We start from the raw sequence: 24,543 nt of genomic DNA, 5'->3' as shown, positions 1-24,543 counted from the left end.
GAAGCAGTTAACAGCGCTGCAGGTAATGGCAGGCTTGCCGTAGAAAGATTTGGCAAGACAAATCAGCGTCCTGAACGGGGTACAGTAGTCTGGAAAGGTTGAGAGGCACTGGGCTAGGCACTGGGCATCTCGGTGCCTTTAAAACCACCAGACAGGCCAAACTCTCATGAACTGATCGTGAGAGATGTGATTTCTGAGTAAAATTAAGCCTCACTCATGATCGCACGATGGAGTTCTAAAAGTGAGGCTTAGTTTTACGTAGAAATCCTGTCAGCTGCCCGGGGCATGGAGAGGCCTCCCGCTGTCAGCCCTGGGGCAGCTGCTCCCCTGCCATCCTAGGAAGTGGAAGAAGGAACCCCACTCCAGCCCCCACATCAGGCCTGGGGAGGGTGAAGAACCCTTAAGGAACAGAGGTGAGGCTGGGGGCAGCTGAAGTGAGGAGGGGGGGGCTGATGGGGTGTAGGGACTGTATGGATGGAGGGTTCTGAGCAGATGGGGCGGTGCTGGGGGGTGATCTAAGGGCGGTCAGGGCGTGATGGAGTAGGGGGGGCCGAACTGGTGGGGTGGTGATGATGGGGCTGAGGAACTGAAATGGAGGCTGAATGGTGGGGACAGAACTGATGGGGGACAGGATTAATTGCTGGGCAGGGCAGACTTGGGGATGAGAGCTTCTGCAGCAGGGGCCACAAATCACCGTATCCAGTACAGGTGGGAGAATGGGCCATGCTAATTGTCACGTGCGCACACCCCGGGGATGGGCCGGGGGAGTTGAAACATCAAGAGACTGGCCTAAAAAATACAATATAATTTATTTTTTAAACAGCGTGATTTTGGGGCCAATCCGCATGATTTTTGAACTCTTGAAAGTTGGCAATACTGAACCACGGCCCCGGGCAGGGAGTGCTGAGATGATCTGGCCGGGGAGAGGAGGAAAAAAAGTTTTATTGGTGACCACTTTCTTAAAGCACTTAACCCCTCTCCTTCCCTGGCCTCCCACTCTGACATGACCCAGCCTGCCTCCGGCCTCTCCCTTTATAACTGGGAGCAGAGTGTGAGGGCAGGGAACTCCTGGCGGCGGCTTCAGCAGATCTCACTGAGCATGTTCAGATCACTCCAGCATGCTCAGTAACAGCCAGCAAAGTTGCCAACTGGGGAAAGCAGGAAGAGTTTGTGACACTGATCAGTATTGCGCTGGTAAGTAACGCTCTACACTGCAGAAATCCGGAGTTAAGGGGGCGAGAAACTCCCAAGGGGCTCAGGTGAGGGTGAACCCTGCTCCACAAGGAAACATTGGACTGCAAAGTAATCCTGGGTAAAGTCACCCCAAAACTTAGCCACGAGGCCTTTTCCACCTAGCCTTTCTGCTGCCCTTGATTGTTTCCCTTTTCTTGCCTGAGACAGTTTGTCAAAGAGTCAGTAAAAACCCATCTCGGACTCCACTCAAACCTGATCTGGGTGAGGGCTGATGATTTCAAATCAATCCCCTGCAGTGTTACAGTGAGTCCCCGTCCCCCCGCGCCATAAAAGGAGTTTTCCTTTTCCTGACACTAGCATGTGATTCCTGAATATTTCCTCCCCTTCCCACTGTAGCATTTGGCCCCACTCACTGCAATAGAGGGGAGTTCCAACTACCCATCAAAAAAGCACTGGATTTAAACGGGGCATTCAGCTGAAACAGTTCATAATATGCCATGAAATTCAAACTGTGTGATTAAACGCACATCCCCTTGATTCATTGTCTCTCGAAGCTGGGAATGCCCCGAGGATCCTGGAACCGCTGAGACGTTTCTCCCAGACACGTGAGGTGGGAGCAAGAATTTTTTTCTTTCTTTTTTTTTAATCCTTCGAGCCGTCTTTCAGTTTGTCTTTCCTGTGTGTGCGTGTCAGGCCCGAGCGCTGATGCCAGGGCACTGGGATCTCCGGAGTTCTTGTTCGTACCCTGGGTGAGAATCCAGGCATCACGTGGAGAACCCGTACTAAATCCTCCACAAAACTGAGGGCCCAGATGTGGGGCTTCAGGGAGGGGAGGAGGCTCTGCTGCGGGAACTCTGCTCCCCACCCCCTAGCACGGTGGTCAGGGCCGTCCCTAGACATTGTGGTGTCTTACGCAGCCCCCCCTGTGGGGGGGGGCCAGCCCCAGACCTCGGATGGGGGTGCATCCCAGGCCTCTGCAGGGGGTGGGGGACGTCCCAGGCCTCCGCAGGGGGGGCTGCGCCCAAGGGCTTTGGAAGAGAGGAGCAGCTAGTGCAGGAAGGCAGCAGGGGTCGGGCCCACCCCCGCATTCACGGGGCAGCGGGAAGTGGAGCGACCCAGCCCCAGCCTGCTCCGCTCTGCTCCCCCGGCTTGGGAGGAAAGGGGGGAACCTCCCCCCAGCACTCACCGGGGGCGCGGCTGGGAGCAGGTGTAGCGTAGCGGGCTGGGGCTGGATCGCTCCACTTCCCGCTGCGCGGTGAGTGCAAGGCGGGCTGACCTCTGCTGCAGTCCCCTGGGACGCATAGCTCAGGGGACGGGGTTTGGGGGGCAAGGGGCGGTGTGGAGGCAGGGCTGGGGCAGAGTAGGGGTGGGAAGAGGTGGGGCGGAGCAGGGGTGGGGGCTGAAGGGAGGGGGTGGGCCAGGGGCAGGGGCGGGGGCAGCTTTCCTGGGCCCTGCTGTGCGCAGCCCACGAGTGGCCGGCTCAGCCGTCCAGGGGATCGTCCAGGGGAGGGGGATGCAGCACGCAGCTGCATAGGGCACCAGGAAATGTGGGGCAATTTGGTGCCCCAAATTTCCTGGTGCCCTACGCAGCTGCGTAGTTTGCATATGGGTAAGGATAGCCCTGACAGTGGTAGGGGTCTCCAGTAGCACCAACCATTGTGTGAGGGCTTCAGCCATTAACTGTAGTCCAGAGTCTGAGGAAGAAGTTGCTACAGGGGGGGCTGCACTGGGGTCCTAGGCCCTGGCCACACAGTGGAAGTTAATTTCACCTCCCCTAAGTTTGCCCATTTACTTGAGATTCACGCTCACTCGGCATCTTTGTATCACTCTTGCTAACGGATGATTAATATTCGTGCCCCTCTCTGGGAGATTACAAGGATTCATTAGAGTCCATTATGTACTTTTAACCTTAGACTCATAGGACTGGAAGGGACCTCGAGAGGTCATCTAGTCCAGTCCCCTGCGCTCAAGGCAGGACCAAGCATTCTCAGACCATCCCTGACAGGTGTTTGTCCCACTTACTCCTAAAACTCTCATTTATTTTTCTGGAACTGTTGGTCCTGGCTCCATCACGAGGGTTGAGTTCTGAAATGTAGTAACTGAAGGCGAAAGTTCCTCTTTGCTTTCTAAGTACAGGTCCTTTCAATGAGAAACTTCACATGCATTTTTTAATGCCCTTCACATTTTAGGTGCAGTTTTGTGGGTGGTGTTTGAAATTGGGCACTTGTTGAAATTCTGATGTGATGGTCTCATTTTTTTGGTTGGGGTGCATTTTTAAAAGAGCATTGTAAACCCACAGAAAAACTAGCCGACTGGTATTTTCGGTAGATCTGGCATATTGGAAAAGGTTCAGAAAAGGGCAACAAAAATGATTAGGGGTATGGAACGGCTTCCGTATCAGGAGAGATTAATAAGACTGGGACTTTGCAGCTTGGAAAAGAGATGGCTAAGGGGGGATATGATTGAGGTCTATAAAATCATGACTGGTGTAGAGAAAGTAGATAAGGAATTGTTGTTTACTACTTCTCAGAACACAAGAACTAGGGGTCACCAAATGAAATGAATAGGCAGCAGGTTTAAAACAAATAAAAGGAAGTATTTCTTCACACAATGCACAGTCAACCTGTGGAACTCCTTGCCAGAGGATGTTGTGAAGACCAAGACCATAACAGTGTTCAAAAAAGAGCTGGATAAATTCATGGAGGATAGTTCCATCAACGGCTGTTAGCCAGGATGGGCAGGGATGGTGTCCCTAGCCTCTGTTTGCCAGAAGCTGGGAATGAGCGACAAGGGATGGATCACTTGACGATTACCTGCTCTGTTCATCCACTCTGGGGCACCTGGCACTGGCCACTGTTGGAAGACAGGATACTGGACTAGATGGACCTTTGGTCTGACCCAGTAGCGCCATTCTTATGTTCTTATATTGGGGAGCAGTATGCAAAGAAGCAGATATAAGAAATCTTTTCTGTAAAACAAAGGCAATAATGCTTCACTGACACTGAGCATTGTTGTGCGGTTTCATTCACCCATGTTGGTAGGTTACTTTCCACGGGTGGACTGCACTCGCGTAATGCAAAATATTAATGCCGCTCTATAAAAGCTTAAAAAAATACTTTGTGTAAATATATTCCCTCCGGTCTAGTCTCCGATTTAACAAAATCCCCCTTGAAACTTTAAACATCTGTGTATGTCGTTTTTAAAATCTGACTCTAGTAAGGACAAGTTAATTGTGATAAATCAACGTTTGCACAGAGCATTATTTTTCTCTATTAAGTGAGCTCCACATTTGTTGTGGCAGCCCGTACATTTAAATTATGTCTTTTATTCTTCCTTAGCTACAGGGTGGGAGCTCTGCTGTAGTGAAGGGAGAGCCTTGCATCCTGCTTAACAGCCTTTGTTTCTAAGGCCCAGATCCACAAAATAGAATTCACTTTGTGGCCCCTGTTCCATTTTAATTGAAAAATGAATATGGGTTGGGCCAGAGCCAGAGTGAGAATCACGCTCTAGTCCAGTGCTTCGGGCACTCCCCTAAGACCCCTGTTCAAATCCCTTCTCCTCATCAGGCTGGAAAGTTTCCTGAAAGTTTATAAAGGAGTCCTCCTCCATCCTGGCCATTTTGTGTAGCGCTACATGGCCTCTGAGGACACTTATTGGGGCGGCCCAAGATGCGTGATAGGTGTTCCTCCACCTATTTTCCCCCAGTTCCTGTTTCACTCTGGGGCTTAGGTGGAGATAAGCATCTGCAGGGCTAGAGGGAAGCAGCCGTGTATATTCCAAGGGTGAAACAGAAGCACCTACAGACCTCCTACCGTGAAACCACCAAGTGAGGTTAGCAGTGTCAAGCTGTCTGCAGTGACTCAGGAGAGTGAGTACCAACCTCGGGGCAGGCTGTTAGGAACCAGGGCACAAACCCCACACTGGTCATGTGTTCTGTACGTAGATTTCACCAGCCAATGATGAAGTGTAAACTCCTCAGGTGCTATAACAGCCTAACTATGGAGTCACAGACAGGCCTCGTGGGTACTCTGATCTGTCTCGCCACCCAGGTGAGCCTGCCTTTGTGCTGGATGTCTTTTACACCAAGAATCACAGCATTATACAGGTTTCAGAGTGGTAGCCGTGTTAGTCTGTATCAGCAAAAAGAACGAGGAGTACTTGTAGCACCTTAGAGACTAACAAATTTATTTGAGCATAAGCTTTCGTGGGCTAAAACCCACTTCATCGGATGCATGCAGTGGAAAATACAGTAGGAAGATATATGTACACACAGAGACCATGAAAAAATGGGTGTTGCCATACACACTATAACAAGAGTGTGTTATCCTGATTATCACGACAAAAGGTTTTTTTTTCTCCTGCTGATAATAGCTCACCTTAATTGATCACTCTCGTGATAGGAGTGAAATGCAGCGTTCAGGCTAAACACCCCGGCAGCCCCAGCACAGAACTGGCACAAAGAGGGCAGGGAGCTCAGCTCAGACACAAGGTGAATTCAGCCCGTGGTGTCCAGGCAGCTGGTGTTCTCTCTGCATGCTGCACCGGCTCTGGCCGGAGAGCCGGTACACCACTCACTTCAGTGGCAAAGGCACTTGGCCAGGTTTATTGTTAACGAAGCATGGTCCTCATGCCCAGCAAACTCTACGGAGACACTAAGACCTGTATGCCCGTGACAATGGACTCAGCTGAATGAGCGGGGGCACTTGCCCCCCCGCCCCCCCCAGTAGACAAAGACACCCCCTCTGCGACCCAAGTTACGTATTGCCCCCTGACGTGGTTCGTTACTATCCTACACCTTGTACCTGCTGGTTCGAACAAAACATTTTCATCCCTCATCTTGTCCTGTCCTCCCATCTTTGTTTCACTTGGGCTTGGTGTGTTCCTGTTCCATTTCCCAGCATTGTGTTTATGCCACCCCTCTATGCGGGTTATTTGCATCTTTTTGGAATGTGCATACATGAATACCCTGCACCTAGTATTTCTTGGGAGTGCCTGTTTTTTTGCCAACTTCATGTACCTGACAGTTGCTCAAAGCCTGAGAGATGAATAAGACTCGGATGTTTCAGCTTGGGGAAGAGACGACTAAGCGGGGATGTGATGGAGGTCTATAAAATCATGACTGGTGTGGATAAGGAAGTGTTATTTATGCCTTCTCCTAACACATGAACTAGGGGTCGCCCAATGACATGAGTAGGCAGCAGGTTTAAAACAAACCAAAGGAAGTATTTCTTCCCACAATGCACAGCCAACCTGTGGAACTCTTTGCCAGAGGATGTTGTGAAGGCCAAGACTGTAACAGGGTTCAAAAAAGAACTAGATAAATTCATGCAGGATAGGTCCATCGATGGCTATTAGCCAGGATGGGCAGGGATGGTGTCCCTAGCCTCTGTTTGCCAGAAGCTGGGAATGGGCGACAGAGGATGGATCACTTGATGATTCCCTGTTCTGTTCATTCCCTCTGGGGCATCTGGCATTGGCCACTGTCGGAAGAACACAAGAGTGGCCAGACTGGGTCAAACCAAAGGTCCATCTAGCCCAGTATCCTGTCTTCCGAAGACAGGGTTCTGGGCTAGATGGACCATTGGTGTGACCCAGTATGGCCGTTCTTATGTTCTCTTGCTAACTTTGCTTTATATTAGCAGAGCTTGACTTTTTTGCTCACTTTAGTTCAGGCCTCAGGCCTTGTACCAGGCCCCATGTTTCAGGCTCTCTCCTTCTACTAGGGCTGGGACAGGCTCTAGCAAGCTGTGCACTGGGTTATTTGCTGGGTCAGTTTCATTGAGGGGGCCGCTTTTTGCACTCAAAGGAGGGGGGCTTAGATCGGTCTGGGATTAGCAGATGGAGAGGGCCGGTGTGGGCACACATTGGTGCAGAAGGAAGGAAGAGGAGCTCGTGACGGAGAGATACTTACAGCCCCCATTATGGAGAGACACCCAACTCTCCAGAGCGAGTGCAAAACAGGCCTTGCACATTCTCTTCTCCAATCCCAGCCAGCTTTCCCTCCTCTTCTCCCTGTCATGCCCCCACCTTTCCCCCATGTGGTTCTCACTGAGCTTTTTCTCCCATCACGTGCAGCATAAAGGAAGAGGCCAGAAAAAACATTGGTGATCCCAACAGCCATGGCCTCAGCGGCTCCTGTACAGGGAATCCAAGAGGAAACCATGTGTCCCATCTGCCTGGAGTATCTAACGGACCCCGTGACCATGGACTGTGGGCACAACTTCTGCCAGGGCTGCATCAGTACCTACTGTGACAAATGGGAAGGATATGGCCCCTTGGAGTGTCCCGTCTGCAGAGACCGGATCCAGAAAGGGAACCTCCGGCCCAACTGGCAGCTGGGGAATATAGTATGGAAAATTAGACAACTGGAATTAAATCCTAGCAAAGAGAATCTGTGTGAGACACACCAGGAGAAACTCAACCTGTTCTGCGAGGAGGACCGGGAAGCCGTGTGTGTGGCTTGTTGGAGATCCCCACAGCACAGATCTCACAGGGTGCTGCTCATGGAGGACGCTGCTCAGAAATACAAGGTAGGAAACACTCTGACGTCCGTTAATTCAATCCTTTCCTTTTCAGACTAAATCTATCTTTTCCCCCATAGGCGCCGACTTACTCAGATCCTGGGCGGGGGCTTGACTCCTGCTCTGTCCCAGGCCCCACCCCCGCTCTGCCTCTTCCTACCCCCTCCCTCCGCCTCTTCCTGCCCCTGCTCCTCCCGCTCTTCCCCCAGCGCCTCCTTCACGCCAATAAACAGCTGATTGCGGCGGGCGGGAGGTATTGGCAGGGAGGGGGAGGAGCTGATCGGCATGGCCCCCGGCAGGTGGGAGGCGCTGAGGGGTAGGGGAAGGCGCTGATCTGCGGGGCCCACGGGTGAGTGCTGAGCACCCACTTTCTTTTTTTCTGTGGGTGCCCCAGCCCCAGAGCACCCACGGAGTCAGCGCCTATGTTTTCCCCCAGGGGCGCTGAAGTTTCTCTGAGCCTCTTTCGAGCAACAGGTTCTCCCAGTTTCCCGGATTTCCTCTCCCAGAAGCCAGCTCCATCAATAGTCCTGCCTTACAGAGCTAGTCCCTCTGGGCTGGCACTGAAGCTGCTCTAGCACTGTGCTGAGGTGTCCAGAAGAGGCGCTGTCTCCTTAAAGGGAATTGACGCTGATGGCTGCATGGTTCCCGTCAGACCAGAGATGGAGCGGATGAGCCTGCTGCAGCCTAGATGCAGCCAGAAAGGAGGTTCAGACAGAAGAGAAAGGGACAGCAATTCTGCTGCTGGGGACCTGAATTATGGTGGGTTGGTAGCACCGCTACAATTAAGGTTGAAACTAGTTTACTGTTTGAAAGCCAATTTTTCTAACTGCTCTGAAATCCTCACTCTTATTCCTGTTGTCTTGAAAATTCCCGTCCCTCCTGGGATTCCAGGCTGGTGTTAGTGGGCTACATTTGAAGTGGCCTGAGCCAGGTATTCCTGAGATCGAGCTTTGTTACCGATGTGACGTCCTGGAAAACACATGGGGGAAAATAACCCTGGGAAAAGAGAAGAATCAAAAGTCACTTTTCTTTTGTTTAGGATCAAATTCAGCTCCATTTGCAGAGCTTGAAGAAGGAGAGAGATGAGATCCCGGCCGTTAAACTGAGGGAGGAAAAGAGACTCCTGGAACTGCTGGTAGGTGCCTTTGTTAATCGCTAGCAGATACTCCCGGGGGCATTGTCAATGTTCTCCTTGCTCTGAGTGATGGGAAAGCGACAGTGGGTAACTTTCCCCTTTCCCGAAAAGAAAAGGAGTACATGTGGCACCTTAGAGACTAACCAATTTATTTGAGCATGAGCTTTCGTGAGCTACAGCTCACTTCATCGGATGCATACTGTGGAAACTGCAGAAGACATTATATAACTCTGAACTCTTTCCCCTTTCTGCGATGATTAGTTAGTTATTCCTCTGTGTCAAGTAAACTCTGTTCTAGTTTAATGGTGATAAGGCAGGCAAATGGTGAAGGCAGGAGAATGTTTATTTATGAAGACAGATCCTTTCTAGGGATAATTTGAATGTACATCACAGGGCTAATAGTCAAGGTGATGCTTCCTCTCAGGTCACTTGGCCCATCGCAGGCAGGCAGCATGTGCAACTCTGGTGAGAATCCCTGACCCTCCAGCAAGGGATCTACTGTGAAACGGCCCGTGACTCGCCGCATATCCCCAACCTGCCCTTTCCCTCCGTGTCCCTTACAGGCGAAAACGGAAGCCGAGAGGCAGAAGATTGTATCTGTATTCATGCAGCTGCACCAGTTTCTGGAGGACCAAGAGCGACTCCCGCTGGCCCAGTTGGAAAAGTTGGACAAGGAGATTAGGAAGAGCCAGGATGAAAACACCACCAGAGAGTCCAAGGAGATACCCCGTCTCAGCGAGCTGATCGGCGAGATGGAGGAGACGTGCCGGCAGCCGGCCAGCAAATTCCTGCAGGTGAGACTGAGTTAGGGACCCCCCTAGATCCCTGCACAGGTGTCATGGCAACCGAGTCCAGGAGTCAGTAATTCAGTCGGTGCATTCCTGGGATGGGAATTATGATTGTCCTTTGGAGAGTCACAGACTCCTAGATGTTTGAGATGGAAATGCCCCCTTTGCTCAGACACTCCATGGCCCTGGGGCCAGAGCAGGGTTGCTCCCACCAACTCACTTTCTTTGGTTTTGTGCAGCCAAAGTTCAAAACTCCCAGGGGTTGTGCCTTCCACCGTTTTTCCCCTTGGGAGATGATTCACTAGCCAGATACTTCTCAGAGTCAGGATTTTCACCCTGATATTCAGCCACAACTTCCCCTTTCGTAGTTTCTTCCCCTTGCTCCTCATTCTATCCCCACGTGTCACACTTGGCAATTCCTGCCCCTCCTTGGTCTCTGGATTCTGCAGGGCAGCAGGCTGGGATACAGGAGAGCTCTGGGCTGTGTCTGCAGGAATGGGCAGCATCGGGGCTGACTTTTATTTTTCCCAGGGGGGTGCTCCACCCCCGGCTCTGCCCCAAGGCCCCGCCCTCGCTCCGCCTCTTCCTGCTCCATCCCCTCCCCCCCGAGGCCCCCGCTTGCTGCTCTCCGCCCTCCCCTAGCTGCCAAACAGCTGATTGGCAGCACCGCTGACCAGCTGGGGCTGGTGGGTGCTGAGCACCCACCTTTTTTTGTTTTTTTTTCTATGGGTGCTTGAGCCCCGAAGCACCCACGGAGTTGGTGCCTAAGACGGGCAGGACTAGGGAGGTGGGGGAAGACGAGGGTGGGGGAACAAAGTTACTGGGGCTATGGGAGTGAGGGCGGGAGGAGGAAATATTGTTTCTCTTCCTTGAGCGAAAGACCTGAGCTTTATAAACAGCAGGGTGCCCTGGTCTGGTCACAAACTCTCCACGCTCGTTCATGACCGTGAGAGGAGCACGAAGCGTTAGAGAGTTTTTCCATATGGGCATGAGAGAGAGAGAGAGAGAGAGAGAGAGAGCGAGAGAGCGAAAGAAAGGGCCCTTCCCGTGAGAAGGCTCCTGCACATTCACGCTCCCAATACCATCTCTGTGGCTTTCGTTTTCCACAGATAACCGCAAAAACCAGCTTGGGCACAGACGCCAGCTTCCTCATTTCACCGGGGGGCGCTCGACCCCCTGCTGTGCCCCAGGCCCCGCCCCCTCCCCCGAGCATGCTCCCCCCTCCTCCCTGGTGCCTCCTGCACGCCGCTGAACAGCTGCTGCTCGGAGGGAGGGAGGCCCTGGGAGGGGGAGGAATTGATTGGCGGGGCCGCCCGGGGGCGGGAGGCGCTGGGGGGAGGGGGAGAAATTCCCTGGTGGGTGCTGAACACCCACGATTTTATTTTTCATGGGTGCTCCAGCCCCAGAGCACCCATGGAGTCGGCGGCTCTGCACTTGGGGAAAAAATATTTATGAATAAACCGGTCTTAGGTCCCCATCTGCACTGTGCTGAATTCAGAGCGAGCCCCCTCCAGAGCAGGAGGGGCCCTCGACATGTGGGACTGAGCTTCCTTTTCTTTATCGTCCCTCTAGGACCTCAGAAGCACCTTGAGCAGGTACGTGGCTCTTCCCTGCTTTACAGCACCGGGAAAGGACTTGGCCGCTATGTTCAAACCCTGTCTCCCCAGGGCACCACAGCACAGCGCGTGGGGCTGGGTCACAGTCAGCTACAAATCTCGGTTGAATTTAACATCTGGAGGTTCTCACCCTTTGACATGATGCTCTGGAATTATCCATCCTGCGGGAAAGATTCTGAACCTAAAGTGTTTCCTAGAGATGTCCCATCCCTGGGGGACTGGCTGCCCCAGGGTTTTGGGGATGGAATACGGGCCTCTCACCACTGGGGCACAGGATACAATCCCGCTCGGGTCCGCGATCATCAAGAGTCTTTACTGCTTGAGGACTGTTTCACTAACAACAAATTATGGTGTGTCACTAAATGAAATACAAGAATGTGAAATTTTCTCTCCAGGTGTGAGAAGGGGAAGTTCCAGCAGCCAGCGGAGAAGTCTTTGGAGCTGGAAAAGAGACTCGGAGAGTTGTCTCAGAATAATATTGCTCTAACGGAAACTTTGAAGAAGTTCAAAGGTACCAAGATGGGATCAAGGAGGGTAAAGTGGGATGAGTCTAGAGACTGTGGGAGAAGATGGGCTCTGACCGGCTGGTTCATAATTAAATTCTGAATCCATTTAATAAGAAAAGTGAAGCAGACAACCTGAGCAAATCCAGCAAGGTCCCAAGCATCAAGATAGCTCACGGTGAGTCATTCGATCACCTTTGGTAAATTATTAAGGTCCAGATTTTAGCAAAATGGCCTAATTTTTGGAACCTCAGTGTCTCATCCCGCTGCAGAACTGCAGGCCACGTACTTCAGAACTTCTGTCCTCCGCAGCTGCAGGTGGAGTCCGTGGGAGCTGCAGGTGCCCAACCCCTATGTGAAGCAGGCCCCAGGTGCCTCAAGTTCAGCACCCAAAATGTAGACCCTCAATTAAAGGCCACTATCGAAATTGGGACCCAGCCCATCCTTGTGCTCCGGCCCTGTGTGCCAGCTAGTTTGGGCCAAAGGGGCTGTAGGAATGCTGCAAACCCCTCTCCCACCCCAAGGGAATCCCTCCAGAACAGAAGCCGCTTGTTCCTTCTCCACAGCAGCTGCTGGCACAAGGAGTGTGCCCGGGCACGGAGTGGAGTTGGTGAGGGCACGCTGGCGCAGGGAGAGGGTGGACCGGGATAAAGAGGTGTCGTCAGGATGAAGATGTTTCTCTTATACTCTGCTAGCTGGCAAAGCCCCATAGAGGTCGCACAGCTGACATGAGGAGGCAAATCTGGCTGGATTTCAGGACTTTCCTGTGCCAAGTTTTGCATTCGCCACTGAATAGGGAAGACCCAACCTGCCTCCCCTCTATCCCTTTGCCAGTGCAGGGGTGAATCTGGGCCTTTGAGCTGAACCTCTTCCTGCCTCAGTTCCTGCATTTGTAAAAGGATACCATTATTCTTTGCATTTCAGTCTACCCAGGGCGAAGACCTCATTTGTGCCGAGCTCAGTAGAGACACTGAGTAAACAGACCTAACGTATACAACAAAGGGCTCTGATCCTGCAAATTCTTAACCTCCCATTAATGTCAAAGTGTGGCAAGTCACTTTCATGCTAAAGTCTTTGCAGGATCTGGGTCTAGATTAGGACGAAATGCAGCAGGTGAATGTGACTCACCAGCTGGGGTCTGGGGTTGGGAGGGAGAGGATGATGGAGCCGTCAAGCTTTCTTACAGCTAATATCTCCTGGGGTGTGGTGAGGGTTAATAGAAGTGGATTCTGTTGATCTGAGAGGCCAGGAGGAAAGAGAAGGTTTGGGATTAGCTTTTATTAAAGACCTGAGTGTGTGTCTGTCCCTCTCTGTCTGTTTCTCTCTTGCTATTAAACCAAAGTTATGTCAAGTCAGAGTGGGGGTTGTAGAGAGAGGTTTGTGGCAAATTATAATTTAGAGACGCTCCCTCATAGGGGACAGTATTATGAATACAGGAATTTAGAGATGTGCCCTGGAAGCTGGGGTTGAGAACACAGTGTAGCTGTATACAGCAATCAGGGGCACCGGAACTGGGGGAGCTGGGGGCCGTGGCCCTATTGCTTTTCACCGGCTGTAAGGGCGAGCGATGGGGGCAGAGAGGCGTGAGTGGAGGTGGGGTCTTGTGGAGAAGAGGCGGAGCAGGGGCGGGGCCTCAGGGAGAATGGGCAGCGCGAGGGCGGGGGCTCGGGAAGTAGGGGCGGTGTGTAGCCCAGTGGGCTATCTTGCCTTCATGATATTTAGCAGTAATGCAAAGAACCTACAGACCTGTATCCTATAAGACGTTAGCTTTAGCAAGTTAGCACAAGGCTTGAGGCCTGTGCCCTTTGCACAGATAAATGGCCAACGGAAAATCCCAAATATTGGGGAGCTGAAAGTAGAGTGTTTAAGGGGAAGTTTTGACCACAGGTACGTGGTTTAACTGCAGAAGTGTCCTGGCAATGAGCTGACGTGTAACAGGTACGTGAGCTACATTTGCAGATACCTAACCGCTAACGGGCCATGGCAATGAACGGACCTATATGATAATAAGTTGAGAAGGCATGGGATGCATTGTCCTAGGGATGGGGGTTTCACGACCACCACTCCCAAGAGGAGGAGAAGGGTGGTCGAGAACTCCCTTCTCAGGGGGATGGAGTCATTCGTCTGCCGTCCAGACCGAGAGACTCGAAAAGTGTGCAGCTTGCCTGGAGCTAGAATTCAGGATGTGACAGAGTGTCTGCCGACACAGATCAAGCCCTCAGACCGCTACCCCTTCCTACTTCTCCACGTGGGCACCAATGATACTGCCAAGAATGACCTTGAGCAGGTCACTGCAGACTACTTGGCTCTGGGAAGAAGGATAAAGGAGTTTGAGGCGCAAGTCGTGTTCTTGTCCATCCTCCCTGTTGAAGGAAAAGGCCCAGGTAGGGACCATCAAATTGTGGAGGTAAATGCGTGGTTGTGCAGGTGGTATCAGAGAGAGGGCTTTGGATTCCTCCACCATGGGATGTTGTTCCAGGAAGAAGGATTGCTAGGAAGAGATGGGATCCACCTAACAAAGAGAGGGAAGAGTATCTTTGCAGGCAAGCTTGCTAACCTAGTGAGGAGGGCTTTAAATTAGGTTCACCGGGGGACTGTGACCTAAGCCCAGACATAAGTGGAGAAGTGAGATACCGGGAGGAAACACAAGGAGGAGGGTGCAACAGGGGAGGCCTCCTGATTCATACTGTGGATGGGCAATCGGCTAGTTATCTTAGGTGCCTATACACGAACGCAAGAAGCCTGGGAAACAAGCAGGAAGAATTGGAAGTCTTGGCACAGTCAAGGAACTATGTGATTGGAATAACAGAGACTTGGTGATGTAACTCACATGACTGGAGCACTGTCATGGATGGGTTCAGGAAGGACAGGCAGGGGAGAAAAGGTGGAGGAGAAAGGCAGGGGAGGAAAGGTGCATTGTATGTAAGAGAGCAGTATGATTGCTCAGAGCTCCAGTATGAAACTGGAGAAAAGCCTGTTGAGAGTCTTTGGGTTAAGTTTAGAGGCGAGAGCAATAAGGGTGATGTCGTGGTGGGCGTCTGCTGTAGACCACCAGACCAGGAGGATGAGGTAGACGAGGATTTCTTCAGACATCGGCAGAAGTTTCCAGATCACAGGCCCTGGTTTTCATGGGGGACTTCAATCACGCTGACATCTGCTGGGAGAGCAATACAGCAATGCACAGACAATCCAGGAAGTTTTTGGAGACTGCTGGGGACAACTTCCTGGTGCAAGTGCTGGAGGAACCAACTAGGGGCTGTGCTCCTCTTGACCTGCTGCTCACAAACAGAAAAGAATTGATAGGAGAAGTAGAAGTGGGTGGCAACCTGGGCAGCAGTGACCATGAGATGGTCAAGTTCAGGATCCTGACAAAAGGAAGAAAGGAGAGCAGCAGAATATGGACCCTGGACTTCAGAAAAGCAGACTTTGATGGGCAGGATCCCCTGGGAGGCTAATATGAGGGGGAAAGAAGTCCAGGAGAGCTGGCTGTATTTTAAAGAAGCCTTATTGAGGGCATAAGAACAAACCATTTCGATGTGCAGAAGGAATAGCAAACATGGCAGGTGACCAGCTTGGCTTAACAGAGAAATCTTCGGTGAGCTTAAACACAAAAAGGAAGCTTACAAGAAGTGGAAACTTGGACAGATAACTAGGGAGGAGTATAAAAATATTGCTCAAGCATGCAGGGGTGTAATCAGGAAGGTCAAAGCACAATTGGAGTTGCAGCTAGCAAGGGATGTGAAGGGTAACAAGAACGGTTTCTACAGGTATGTTAGCAACAAGAAGAAGGTCAGAGAAAGTGTGGGACCTTTACTGAATCGGGGAGGCAGCCTAGTGACAGATGATGTGGAAAAAGCTGAAGTATTCGATGTTTTTTTTGCCTCGGTCTTCACAGACAAGGTCAGCTCCCAGACTGCTGCATTGGGCAACACAGTATGGGGAGGAGGTGAGCAGCCCTCAGTGGTGAAAGAACAGGTTAAGGACATTTTAGAAAAGCTGGACATGCACAAGTCCATGGGGCTGGATCTTATGCATCTGAGGGTGTTGAGGGAGTTGTCTGTTGTGATTGCAGAGCCATTGGCCATTATCTTTGAAAACTTGTGGCAATCAGGGGAGGTTCCAGACTACTGGAAAAAGGTAAATATAGTGCCCATCTTTAAAAAAGGGAAGAAGGAGAATCTGGGGAACTACAGACCGGTCAGCCTCACCTCAGTCCCTGGAAAAATCATGGAGCAGGTCCTCAAGGAATCCATTTTGAAGCACTTGGAGGAGAAGAAGGTGATCAGGAACAGTCAACATGGATTCACCAAGGGCAAGTCATGCCTGACCAACCTGATTGCCTTCTATGATGAGATAACTGGCTCTGTGAATATGGGGAAAGCAGTGGACGTGATATATCTTGACTTTAGCAAAGCTTTTGATACGGTCTCCCATAGTATTCTTCCAGCAACTCTAAAAAGTATGGATTGGATGAATGGACTATAATGTGGATAGAAAGATGGCTAGATCGTCGGGCTCAACAGGTATTGATCAACGGTTCGGTGTCTAGTTGGCAGCCGGTATCAAGCGGAGTGCCCCAGAGGTCAGTCCTGGGGTCGACTTTGATCAACATCTTCATTAATGATCTGGATGATGGGATAGATTGCACCCTCAGCAAGTTTTCAGATGACACTAAGATGTGGGGAGAGGTAGATACGCTGGAGGGTAGGGATAGGGTCCAGAGTGACCTAGACAAAATGGAGGATTGGGCCAAAAGAAAGTTGAGATTCAACAAGGACAGGTGCGGAGTCCTGCACATAGGACGGAAGAATCCTTTGCCTTGCTACAGGCTGGGAACCAACTGGCTAAGCCACAGTTCTGCAGAAAAGGATCTGGGGATTACAGTGGACAAGAAGCTGGATATGAGTCAGCAGTGTGCCCTTGTTGCCAAGAAGGCTAATGGCATATTGGGCTGCATTAGTAGGAGCGTTGCCAGCAGATTGAGGAAAGTGATTATTCCCCTCTATTCGACAATGGTGAGGCCACACTTGGAGTATTGCATCCAATTTTGGGCCCCCCACTACAGAAAGGATGTGGACAAATTGGAGAGAATCCAGCAGAGGGCAACGCAAATGATTAGGGGGCTGGGGCACATGATTTACGAGGAGAAGCTGGAGGAACTGGGGTTATTTAGTCTGCAGAAGAGAAGAGTGAGGCGGGATTTGATAACAGCCTTCAACTACCTGAAAGGGGGGGGGGCGGTCCAAAGGGGATGGAGCTCGGCTGTTCTCAGTGGTGCAGATGACAGAACAAGGAGCAATGGTCTCAAGTTGCAGTGGGGGAGATCTAGGTTGGATATTAGGAAAAACTATTTCACTGGGAGGGTGGTGAAGCCCTGGAATGGGTTACCTAGGGAGGTGGTGGAATCTCCATCCTTAGAGGTTTTTAAGGCCCGGTTTGATAAAGCCCCGGCTGGGATGATTTAGTTGGTGTTGGTCCTGCTTTGAGCAGGGGATTGGACTAGATGACCTCCTGAGGTCTCTTCTAACCCCAATCTTCTATGATATATGAACCTATATACCAAAAACAGACTCCAACGTGAAACTGCAGAACTGGAATTAATTTGCAGACTGGACACCATCAGATTAGGCCTGAATAAAGCCTGGGAGTGGTTGGGTCATTACAAAACCTAAACCTAATTTTCCCCCATACTAATTTCCCCCTACTGTTACTCACACCTTCTTGTCAACTGTTTGAAATGGGCCACTCTCATTACAACTACAAAAGTGATTTTTTTCCTCCCTTCTTATCCTACTGTTAATTGAATTGTCTCATTAGACTGACCTCCCACTTGGTAAGGCAACTCCCATCTTTTCGTGCATTTATACCTGCTCCTGTATTTTCCACTCCGTGCAACTGATGAAGTGGGTTCAAGCCCATGAAAGCTTATGCCCAAATAAGTGTGCTAGTCCCTAAGGTGCCACAAGGACTCCTCGTTGTTTTTTCTATAGAAAAAAGACACTCCGACATTAGTAAGATGAGGAAATACAAATAAGGAAAAGGGGAAAATCCCCTACTAACTATAGCGGTGTCAGAGTAACATATTGTAAAAGTTGCATCGCAGCCTACGGGCAGTAGGAGAAGGAGATGTAGTTCTTGGGAGGTGCCAGAATGATGGCCACGGGTGATGTTGAGGAAGGTGATGGTGATGAGGAAGATGATGGCTAACATCTCAGGTGGTTCTGCAAGGGATGGTGTGAGTATATGGATGTGCAGATGGACATTCAGGAGTACCTCTCTCTTCCCTTACTGAGGTGGGGGGGTTGTGACTGAACTAAATGGATTAATCAGCATTATTTGTAAATATAGAGGAGTTCCTATAATGTGACTGTTGCAACTGTGCACATCGGGGTTTCCAGCTATATAATAATTTGAATCATACTGGGCCTGATTTTGGGACAAGATCTTGCTAACCCTCAAAGTGATAAGTGGGGATTCTTAAGTAATTAATATATATATAGTTTATAGATCGGGTTACAGATTGGGCGGGGCCTTGGGGAGAAGGAGCGGCGCAAGGGTGGGGGCTCAGGGAGAAGGGGGGCAAGATCACGGGTTGGGCACCAGTGCCCCCCCACACACACTTTTAGGGAGCGTCCTCCGCTCCTGACAGCAGTTCACCCCTGAAGCTCTCTAGGTTGTTTTAATAAAAGCTTTATTCCTTTCTCATGCACTGGTGTGTTGTTTAATGAACTCCAAGGTCGTTACAGGGGTGTTGCTTCAGACATGAAAACATGCCATCTCATCTCTTCTCTCCCTTCCCCCTCCAGACACTCTGCCGTCTGAACGGGAGAAAAGAAGAAGGGAATCCCTAGGATCGCACAGACGGGGTGAGATTGCTGGTGGAGATGGTCTTCAAGTGAAGACAGAAATCCCATCGAGCCACTTTCATGACCCTGGAGCTAAAGTTACAAACCAAACTAACACTGCTCGTGCCGCGCATCCACACATCCCATTCACAAATAAAATAGAGAATTGTAAATACTAAGGCAATCCTAAGCTCAAGTCACATGAACAATCCTGACACCAACCTTAATACTGAGTCCATGCCCACGCCAAGGAACAGAAACACTTTCACAAACCTGCATCTGAACACTTTCCTCTGACCCCAGGGTAGGGTTGCTGTCACGAAGTCCCCGGGCGATGCTCTGGAACGGCTCCTGACGAAGCCAGGCAGGACTCTGGTGAGGTCTCCTCTCTGTGAGCAGACTGTTTTCAGGGCAAACAGCTCACACAGCTTCCACCTTCCTGGGTCTGAGCTCGGAGCATTCAGCATCCTCTGCCCCTCTGTGCGTTTCCTGCAGCAAGTCCGCCCAGGCGGGGTCCTGGGGAAGGCAGAGGGTCCTGCCCCCCAACTTCGCAGTCAGACATGACTCTTAGCCAGCCAGTAAAATAGAGGTTTGTTAGATGACAGGAACATGGTCTAAAACAGAGCTTGTAGGTACAGAGAACAGGACCCCTCAGCCAGGTCCATTTTGGGGGGCAGTGAGCCAGACAACCACGTCTGCACTTCACTCCTCGTCCCCAGCCAGCGCCAAACTGACTCACTCTCCAGCCCCTCCTCCCCTGGGCTTTGTCCCTTTCCAGGGCCAGGAGGTCACCTGATTCCTTTGTTCTCCAACCCTTTAGCTCTCACCTTGCAGGGGGGAAGGGCCCAGGCCATCAGTTGCCAGGAGACAGAGTGTCGGCCATTTATGTACCCTGGCCCTTTGCTCTGAAACAATTACACTCCCTTATTCCACCACCTAGAGACTTAAGAAATGCATAGGGGAAACTGAGGCACCCCTACAATATTCAGAGGAAACGTTAAGAACAGTCCCACTTTGTCACAGTTGCCAATTTGGTAATACTTAAAAATTAACCTCCCCTGCCCCGCCTCTTCCCCCTGAGGCTCCACCCCTGCCCCGTCTCTTCCCTCCAAAGCCCCACGCCACCTCTTCCTCCTGAGATCCCTCCCTGGGATCCAGGACTGTCCCATCCAGCACCAGGCTGCTGGGGAGTGTTAGAAATGGTCCCAGCCTCCCCCAGGGCCGAGCTCTGCCCCTAATGCTCCGATTCTCTCTCTCTCCCCAGTGAATGTGACTTTGGATCCGGACACGGCTCATCCCGAACTCATCATGTCGGAGGACTGGAAAAGTGTGAGATGGGGATTCACAGAGGAGGATCTACCCGACAATCCGGAGCGATTTGACATTTTGCCCTGTGTGCTGGGCTGTGAGGGATTCACCTCGGGGAGACATTGCTGGGGGGTGGAGGTGGGGGGTGGGCGATACTGGGCAGTGGGGGTGGCCAGAGAGTCTGTGAGGAGGAAGGGATGGATCAGCCATAGCCCTAAGGACGGGATCTGGGCTGTGGAGCGGTGTGGAGATCAATACCAGGCTCTTACGTCCCCTGAGACCCCCCTGCCCCTGAGCCAGGTCCCCAGCAGGATCTGGGTTTCTCTGGACTGTGAACGGGGGCAGGTTACATTTTTTGATGCTGAGAACCAGGGCCCAATCTTCACTTTCCCACCCGCCTCTTTCACTGGGGGAAGAATGCGACCCTGGCTCCGGGTGGGGAGATCCCAGCTCAGATTGTGGCCCTAAGACGTGGGGGGGGGGGGGGAATATCCCCCCCCGGGACCCTGAAATCAGCCTCTCTAGCCTCAGATGTCCTCATCTCCATGACCCCGGCGCCTCCATTGGAGACAATGGATCGTCAAACCATAGAGAGGAAGGAGCGATGGAGATGGAGACGTCAGGTTTTCCCCCTATGGACTGTGCAGCCTATTTCTCACTGCCCTCCGTAGTCAGGAAGACTCTGAGATCCCAACTCAGACACTGAGACACTGGGGGGAATAGCCCACCAGGAATTAAAAGATGGGTTTCTTTAACCACCATCATCCTAGTCTCCATGACCTTGGAGGACTCCTGTCTCCCCATTCTCCTGGCCCCTCCTATCTCTCACCCCCTGGAAGCTCACCCCTCTCCTTGCCAGCACTAGGGGTGAGAAGAGGGTAGGTGAAGAACCACTGAAGCTGCAGGAAGTGCAGAGGGGCTCTGAGGGACAGGGGCCGATGTGGGGGTTGCAAGGCAGTGTGGGGCAGAATTGCACGAGTGCAAACCTCAAGCGATCAACAATTGTGAGATGCCCTATAAAGCATGAGTTTTTAATAAACATATGTTTTTTCTTCCGTCTTTTGACTATTTACCTGCCCTCTCCTCTCCTGCTAGTGTTTGTGGGATAATTTCAGATGACAAAGTTAAACTTTAATGGACAGGCACATGCATGTCTCTCCTTGGCTGTTCCGATGGAATTCCCATTTCCTTGCTTCCTAAGTTAGGGGACCTGCCATCCACCCCGCAATACGGTCTTGCCTCTCTTCCTTCTTAGGCGAAGTCTGTCTTCACAAAACACCACGGCAGCACTGCTGTAGTGCTTCCAGTGTAGACGCGCACTCCAGCGATAGGAAGGGTTTTCCCATCACTGTAGTTAATCCACCTTCCAGAGAGGTGGGAAGCTAGGTCCACAGAAGAATTCTTCCACGGATCTATGCTGGGGATTAGATCCTAACTGCATCATTCAGGGGTGTGGCTTTTTCACAGTCCTAATCAACATAGTGGCATTGACCTAACATTTTAGTACAGACACAGCCTAAGCCAACTCTCCTGACAGCACAGCCCCCTGGTGTAGATGCAGCCTGACAAAAGGGGTTTTGTTCTCTCTGCAAACTAATGCCACCAGCTCAAAGTTGGGTATGCCGCCAAAAGCCCTTTTCCATCAACAAAGGTGCCTCGATCGATTACTGGCGGTTTTGTCAGCATAGCAATGTCAGTCAAGGACATGGGTTCTTTCCCCACCCCAACCAACCCTCCTATTCCAATGTAACTTTTCACTGTAGGCCTGTCCCTAGTTTATCTTTGAGAAAAGAAAAGGTGGATGGTAAACAGTGTGAGAACCACTGACCTCATCAATGCATCACGATTCACACTCGCACATAGAACGTGTAGTGCTTGGTAGGGTTGATGAGCGTGTACATATTGATGAGTTAGATATAGTACTTGGTAGGGTTGGTGAGTTTTATATATATATATTATTAAAGAACTTGACATCTACTCCTGCTTTCTGAAAGTAGCTGCGGAAGAACATGGGTCAGGGCAAGGGGTGGCCGACAAAAATGAGGATTGTACCTTATATGCAACAGCAGGAGAGAAAGATGCTTTCTCGCTATCGATGCCAGTGCTAGCCCAGTGGGGGCCCTAAACAGGAATACCCCCCCCCATATTAAAGCAGGCATGTTCTGATAATAAAAAGTGAATAGGGAGCCCCCCCCCCCCGAGCTGCCTGGGGCTCTAAGTAATTGTTTAGTCTGTTTATGGCTAGGGCTGGCTCTGGGCGTTACATCGGAGTCAATTCCTAAGTTCAGGTAGGACTGCAGTAAAAGAACACGACATATTCACAAACCCGTGTTGACTTGTAGACGCGAAGGGTGGAACTGGTGTGGGGACTGGGGAGGCAGAATTAATTGCTGGACAGGGGGACAAGCAGATGTGCGGGTGGCAGGGACACAGAACTAATTAAATGGGGGCGGGGGGGTGTTTGCGGAGAAGCTAGCAGCCCTGCAGCAGCTGGAAGCGATTTGTACCAGTCTGTGTCACTGGATCTCATTGGGGGTCTCCCAGCTACTGCTCCTGCTGCAGGAGCCAAAATCACCTTCCCTTATAGCTATGGGGGAGAGTTGGCAACATGAGCTGGGCACAGAGGGGGCTTTAATGAAGGTGCCCTCCCCCCTGCACTGACCCACCCTGCTGGGGGAGCAGCAGCTGCTCCGTTCGGGCTCCCAGATCCTAAAGGAGAAGGCAGTGGCAGCTTGTGACTTAGGCCAAAAAACGGAGACAGATGGAGCAGGGACCAGACACAACAGCTACTGAATCAACTCCCCGCCCTGCCAGACCCCCAGCCCTGGAGGGATCCCGTGCAGCCAGGGCTGGATTAAGGCACTGGCAATTTAGGACCCAGTTTGCGTACGTGTGTGTGTGAGTGAGGGGGCTCAGAGAAGCTGCCCTTGTCTAGACTGGTAGAGGCAGGGTCTGGGGCGGGGGGGCTGCAGAGCTGTCGGTTTATCGCTAGGACCCAGGAGCGGCTGGGGGGCGGCTCTGCGGGGAGCGATCGCTGGGCTCAGGCCCGGCAGCAGGAAGTGACTCGCAGCCGCTGCGGGGACTCTGGCTCCCGGCGAGATCCCCGAGCCCCGGCGGCTGGTGCTGGGAGCCCGGAGCCCGGGCTGCAGCCGGGAGAGGGGAACCTCCAGCCGGGCCCTTCCCGCTGCTCCCCGGGAGCCTCTCCCAGGGCAGAGCCCCCAGCCTGGCCAGGGCCCCCTTCCCCCTGCCCCGGGGGGGCCCCGCTCGGAGGGAAGGTAAGAGAGACCCGCCCCCCCACCGGGCTGCAGGGGGCGGGTTTGGCCCCAGGCTGCTCCCAGCGGAGCTGGCTGCGATTCCCTGCCCCGGGCCCGGGAAAGCTGCCGCCAGCCCCCGGTGTGTGCGGGGCGGGGGGAACCCGGCCGGGCCGGGCAGAGACTGGGGGGAGCCGGGGTCACCCGCTGCCCCTCCCCCTCCAAATCTGGTGCTTTGTGCTCCCAGCCCCTGGCCGCGCTGGTGTGAACGGAGGCTGCTGCTCAGTGAGATCTGCTGGCACCGCCCTGGCCCCCCTTGGGCTGACAGCAGCTCCCGGCTGTTCCTGGGGGGCGGAGGGACAGAATCTGGGCAGGGGCCAAACTGAATGCACCGGGGGGGTGCAACAGCTTGGGGAAGGAGAGAGGCCCACAGTCCAAATCAAGGACTGGGGGTAGGAGCCGGGTACAGGCACTGCCAGACAGAGGAGAGGGGGAAACCTGGAGAGGGGATAAAAGTCCCACCAGATTGGGGAGAGCCAGGTGCAGTGATTGCAAAACGAAGGAGGGGGACGCAGAGGGGCTTTTCCTGCCCCCCTTTTGCAGGATTTTAGCTCCTGCTTCCCAGGGCTGTGTCCTTGAAGGCCATGGGCATAGGGCCCGTCTCCCTTCCTCTTTATGGTGTATCCTAGGCAGATTGACTCTTCCTGGACCAGAGGCAGGGGAATGGGAAATGACAGAGGGGATTGGCCCTGCAGATGATGGATTATCCCCACAGAGCTAGAGAAGAGCCCGAAACCAACCTCCTCCCCCCACCCAGTTTTGCAGTCTGCAGTCTGGGCTCAGTGTTGCAGAAATAACACTGCAAAGAGCCTTCCAAGATGGCCTCCGACTCCTTTAAAGACCCTGTTTAATCGATATTCGAGACAAAAGGCTGGGGGGGGGCATTGAGAAACTCAGTTCTGCTTTATTATTTCAAAGGAAGAAAGAAAAGCAACCCCCACCCTTCTTCCACCCAATGCTCAGAGCCCAGCACCCCACATTTCAGCCCCAGCCCAGCCCATTGTTGGTCCCGGTTCCTGCAGGCACCAGACACAGAGCGACCTTTTAAGGCTGGGAGAAAAATGTCACTAATCCATGTGAGACGCTGGGATCCCGTCACAAAAGCAGGCACAGAAAATGCAGGGAGCTCTGGTGAACGGGAGCCAGAGAGGAGGGTGACTTTAGGGTCAGCAGCTCCTGTCCCAGCTCAGCTTTGATTCCCCTGGGGGACATCCCTGGCACAGTTCCCATTGTCCCCAACCCATGCTGTGGCCACTGGGGACGGGGCGAGCCACTGGGCTGTGTCAGGCTCCTCATCTTCCTCTGGACTCAGCAATCCAGAT

The 24,543-nt window shown here is 52.2% G+C and overlaps 3 protein-coding genes across 9 annotated transcripts in view; 2 read left to right on the top strand and 1 right to left on the bottom strand.

Annotated features, from left to right (window-relative positions):
* LOC114022341 (zinc finger protein OZF) overlaps positions 1–24,543 on the bottom strand; it is a 793,526-nt gene that overhangs the window by 355,953 nt on the left and 413,030 nt on the right. The window lies entirely within an intron of this gene.
* LOC102945301 (tripartite motif-containing protein 10) lies at positions 1,073–20,965 on the top strand. Of its 2 annotated transcripts, XM_043528191.1 has the most exons (9): positions 1,162–1,194; positions 1,749–1,804; positions 7,270–7,724; positions 8,755–8,850; positions 9,414–9,644; positions 11,211–11,233; positions 11,650–11,765; positions 18,564–18,623; positions 19,867–20,965. In XM_043528191.1, the coding sequence occupies exons 3-9, from the start codon at positions 7,314–7,316 to the stop codon at positions 20,376–20,378; spliced, it is 1,449 nt and encodes a 482-aa protein (XP_043384126.1). In that variant the 5' UTR covers positions 1,162–1,194; positions 1,749–1,804; positions 7,270–7,313; the 3' UTR covers positions 20,379–20,965. The 2 variants fall into 2 exon arrangements, with proteins under 2 accessions (XP_007071499.2, XP_043384126.1); XM_007071437.4 differs by lacking the exon at positions 1,749–1,804 and having other exon boundaries at positions 1,073–1,194.
* LOC102935436 (zinc finger protein 883) overlaps positions 22,903–24,543 on the top strand; it is a 45,475-nt gene continuing 43,834 nt past the window's right edge. The window contains exon 1 of the mRNA XM_037914369.2: positions 22,903–23,185. The gene's annotated coding sequence lies outside the window, so the exon portion shown is untranslated. The remainder of the gene's footprint in view (positions 23,186–24,543) is intronic.

Source organism: Chelonia mydas, chromosome 14, assembly GCF_015237465.2.
Source record: "Chelonia mydas isolate rCheMyd1 chromosome 14, rCheMyd1.pri.v2, whole genome shotgun sequence".
Classification (NCBI taxonomy): Eukaryota; Metazoa; Chordata; order Testudines; family Cheloniidae; genus Chelonia; species Chelonia mydas.
This window is presented reverse-complemented; position numbering and strand designations above follow the sequence as displayed.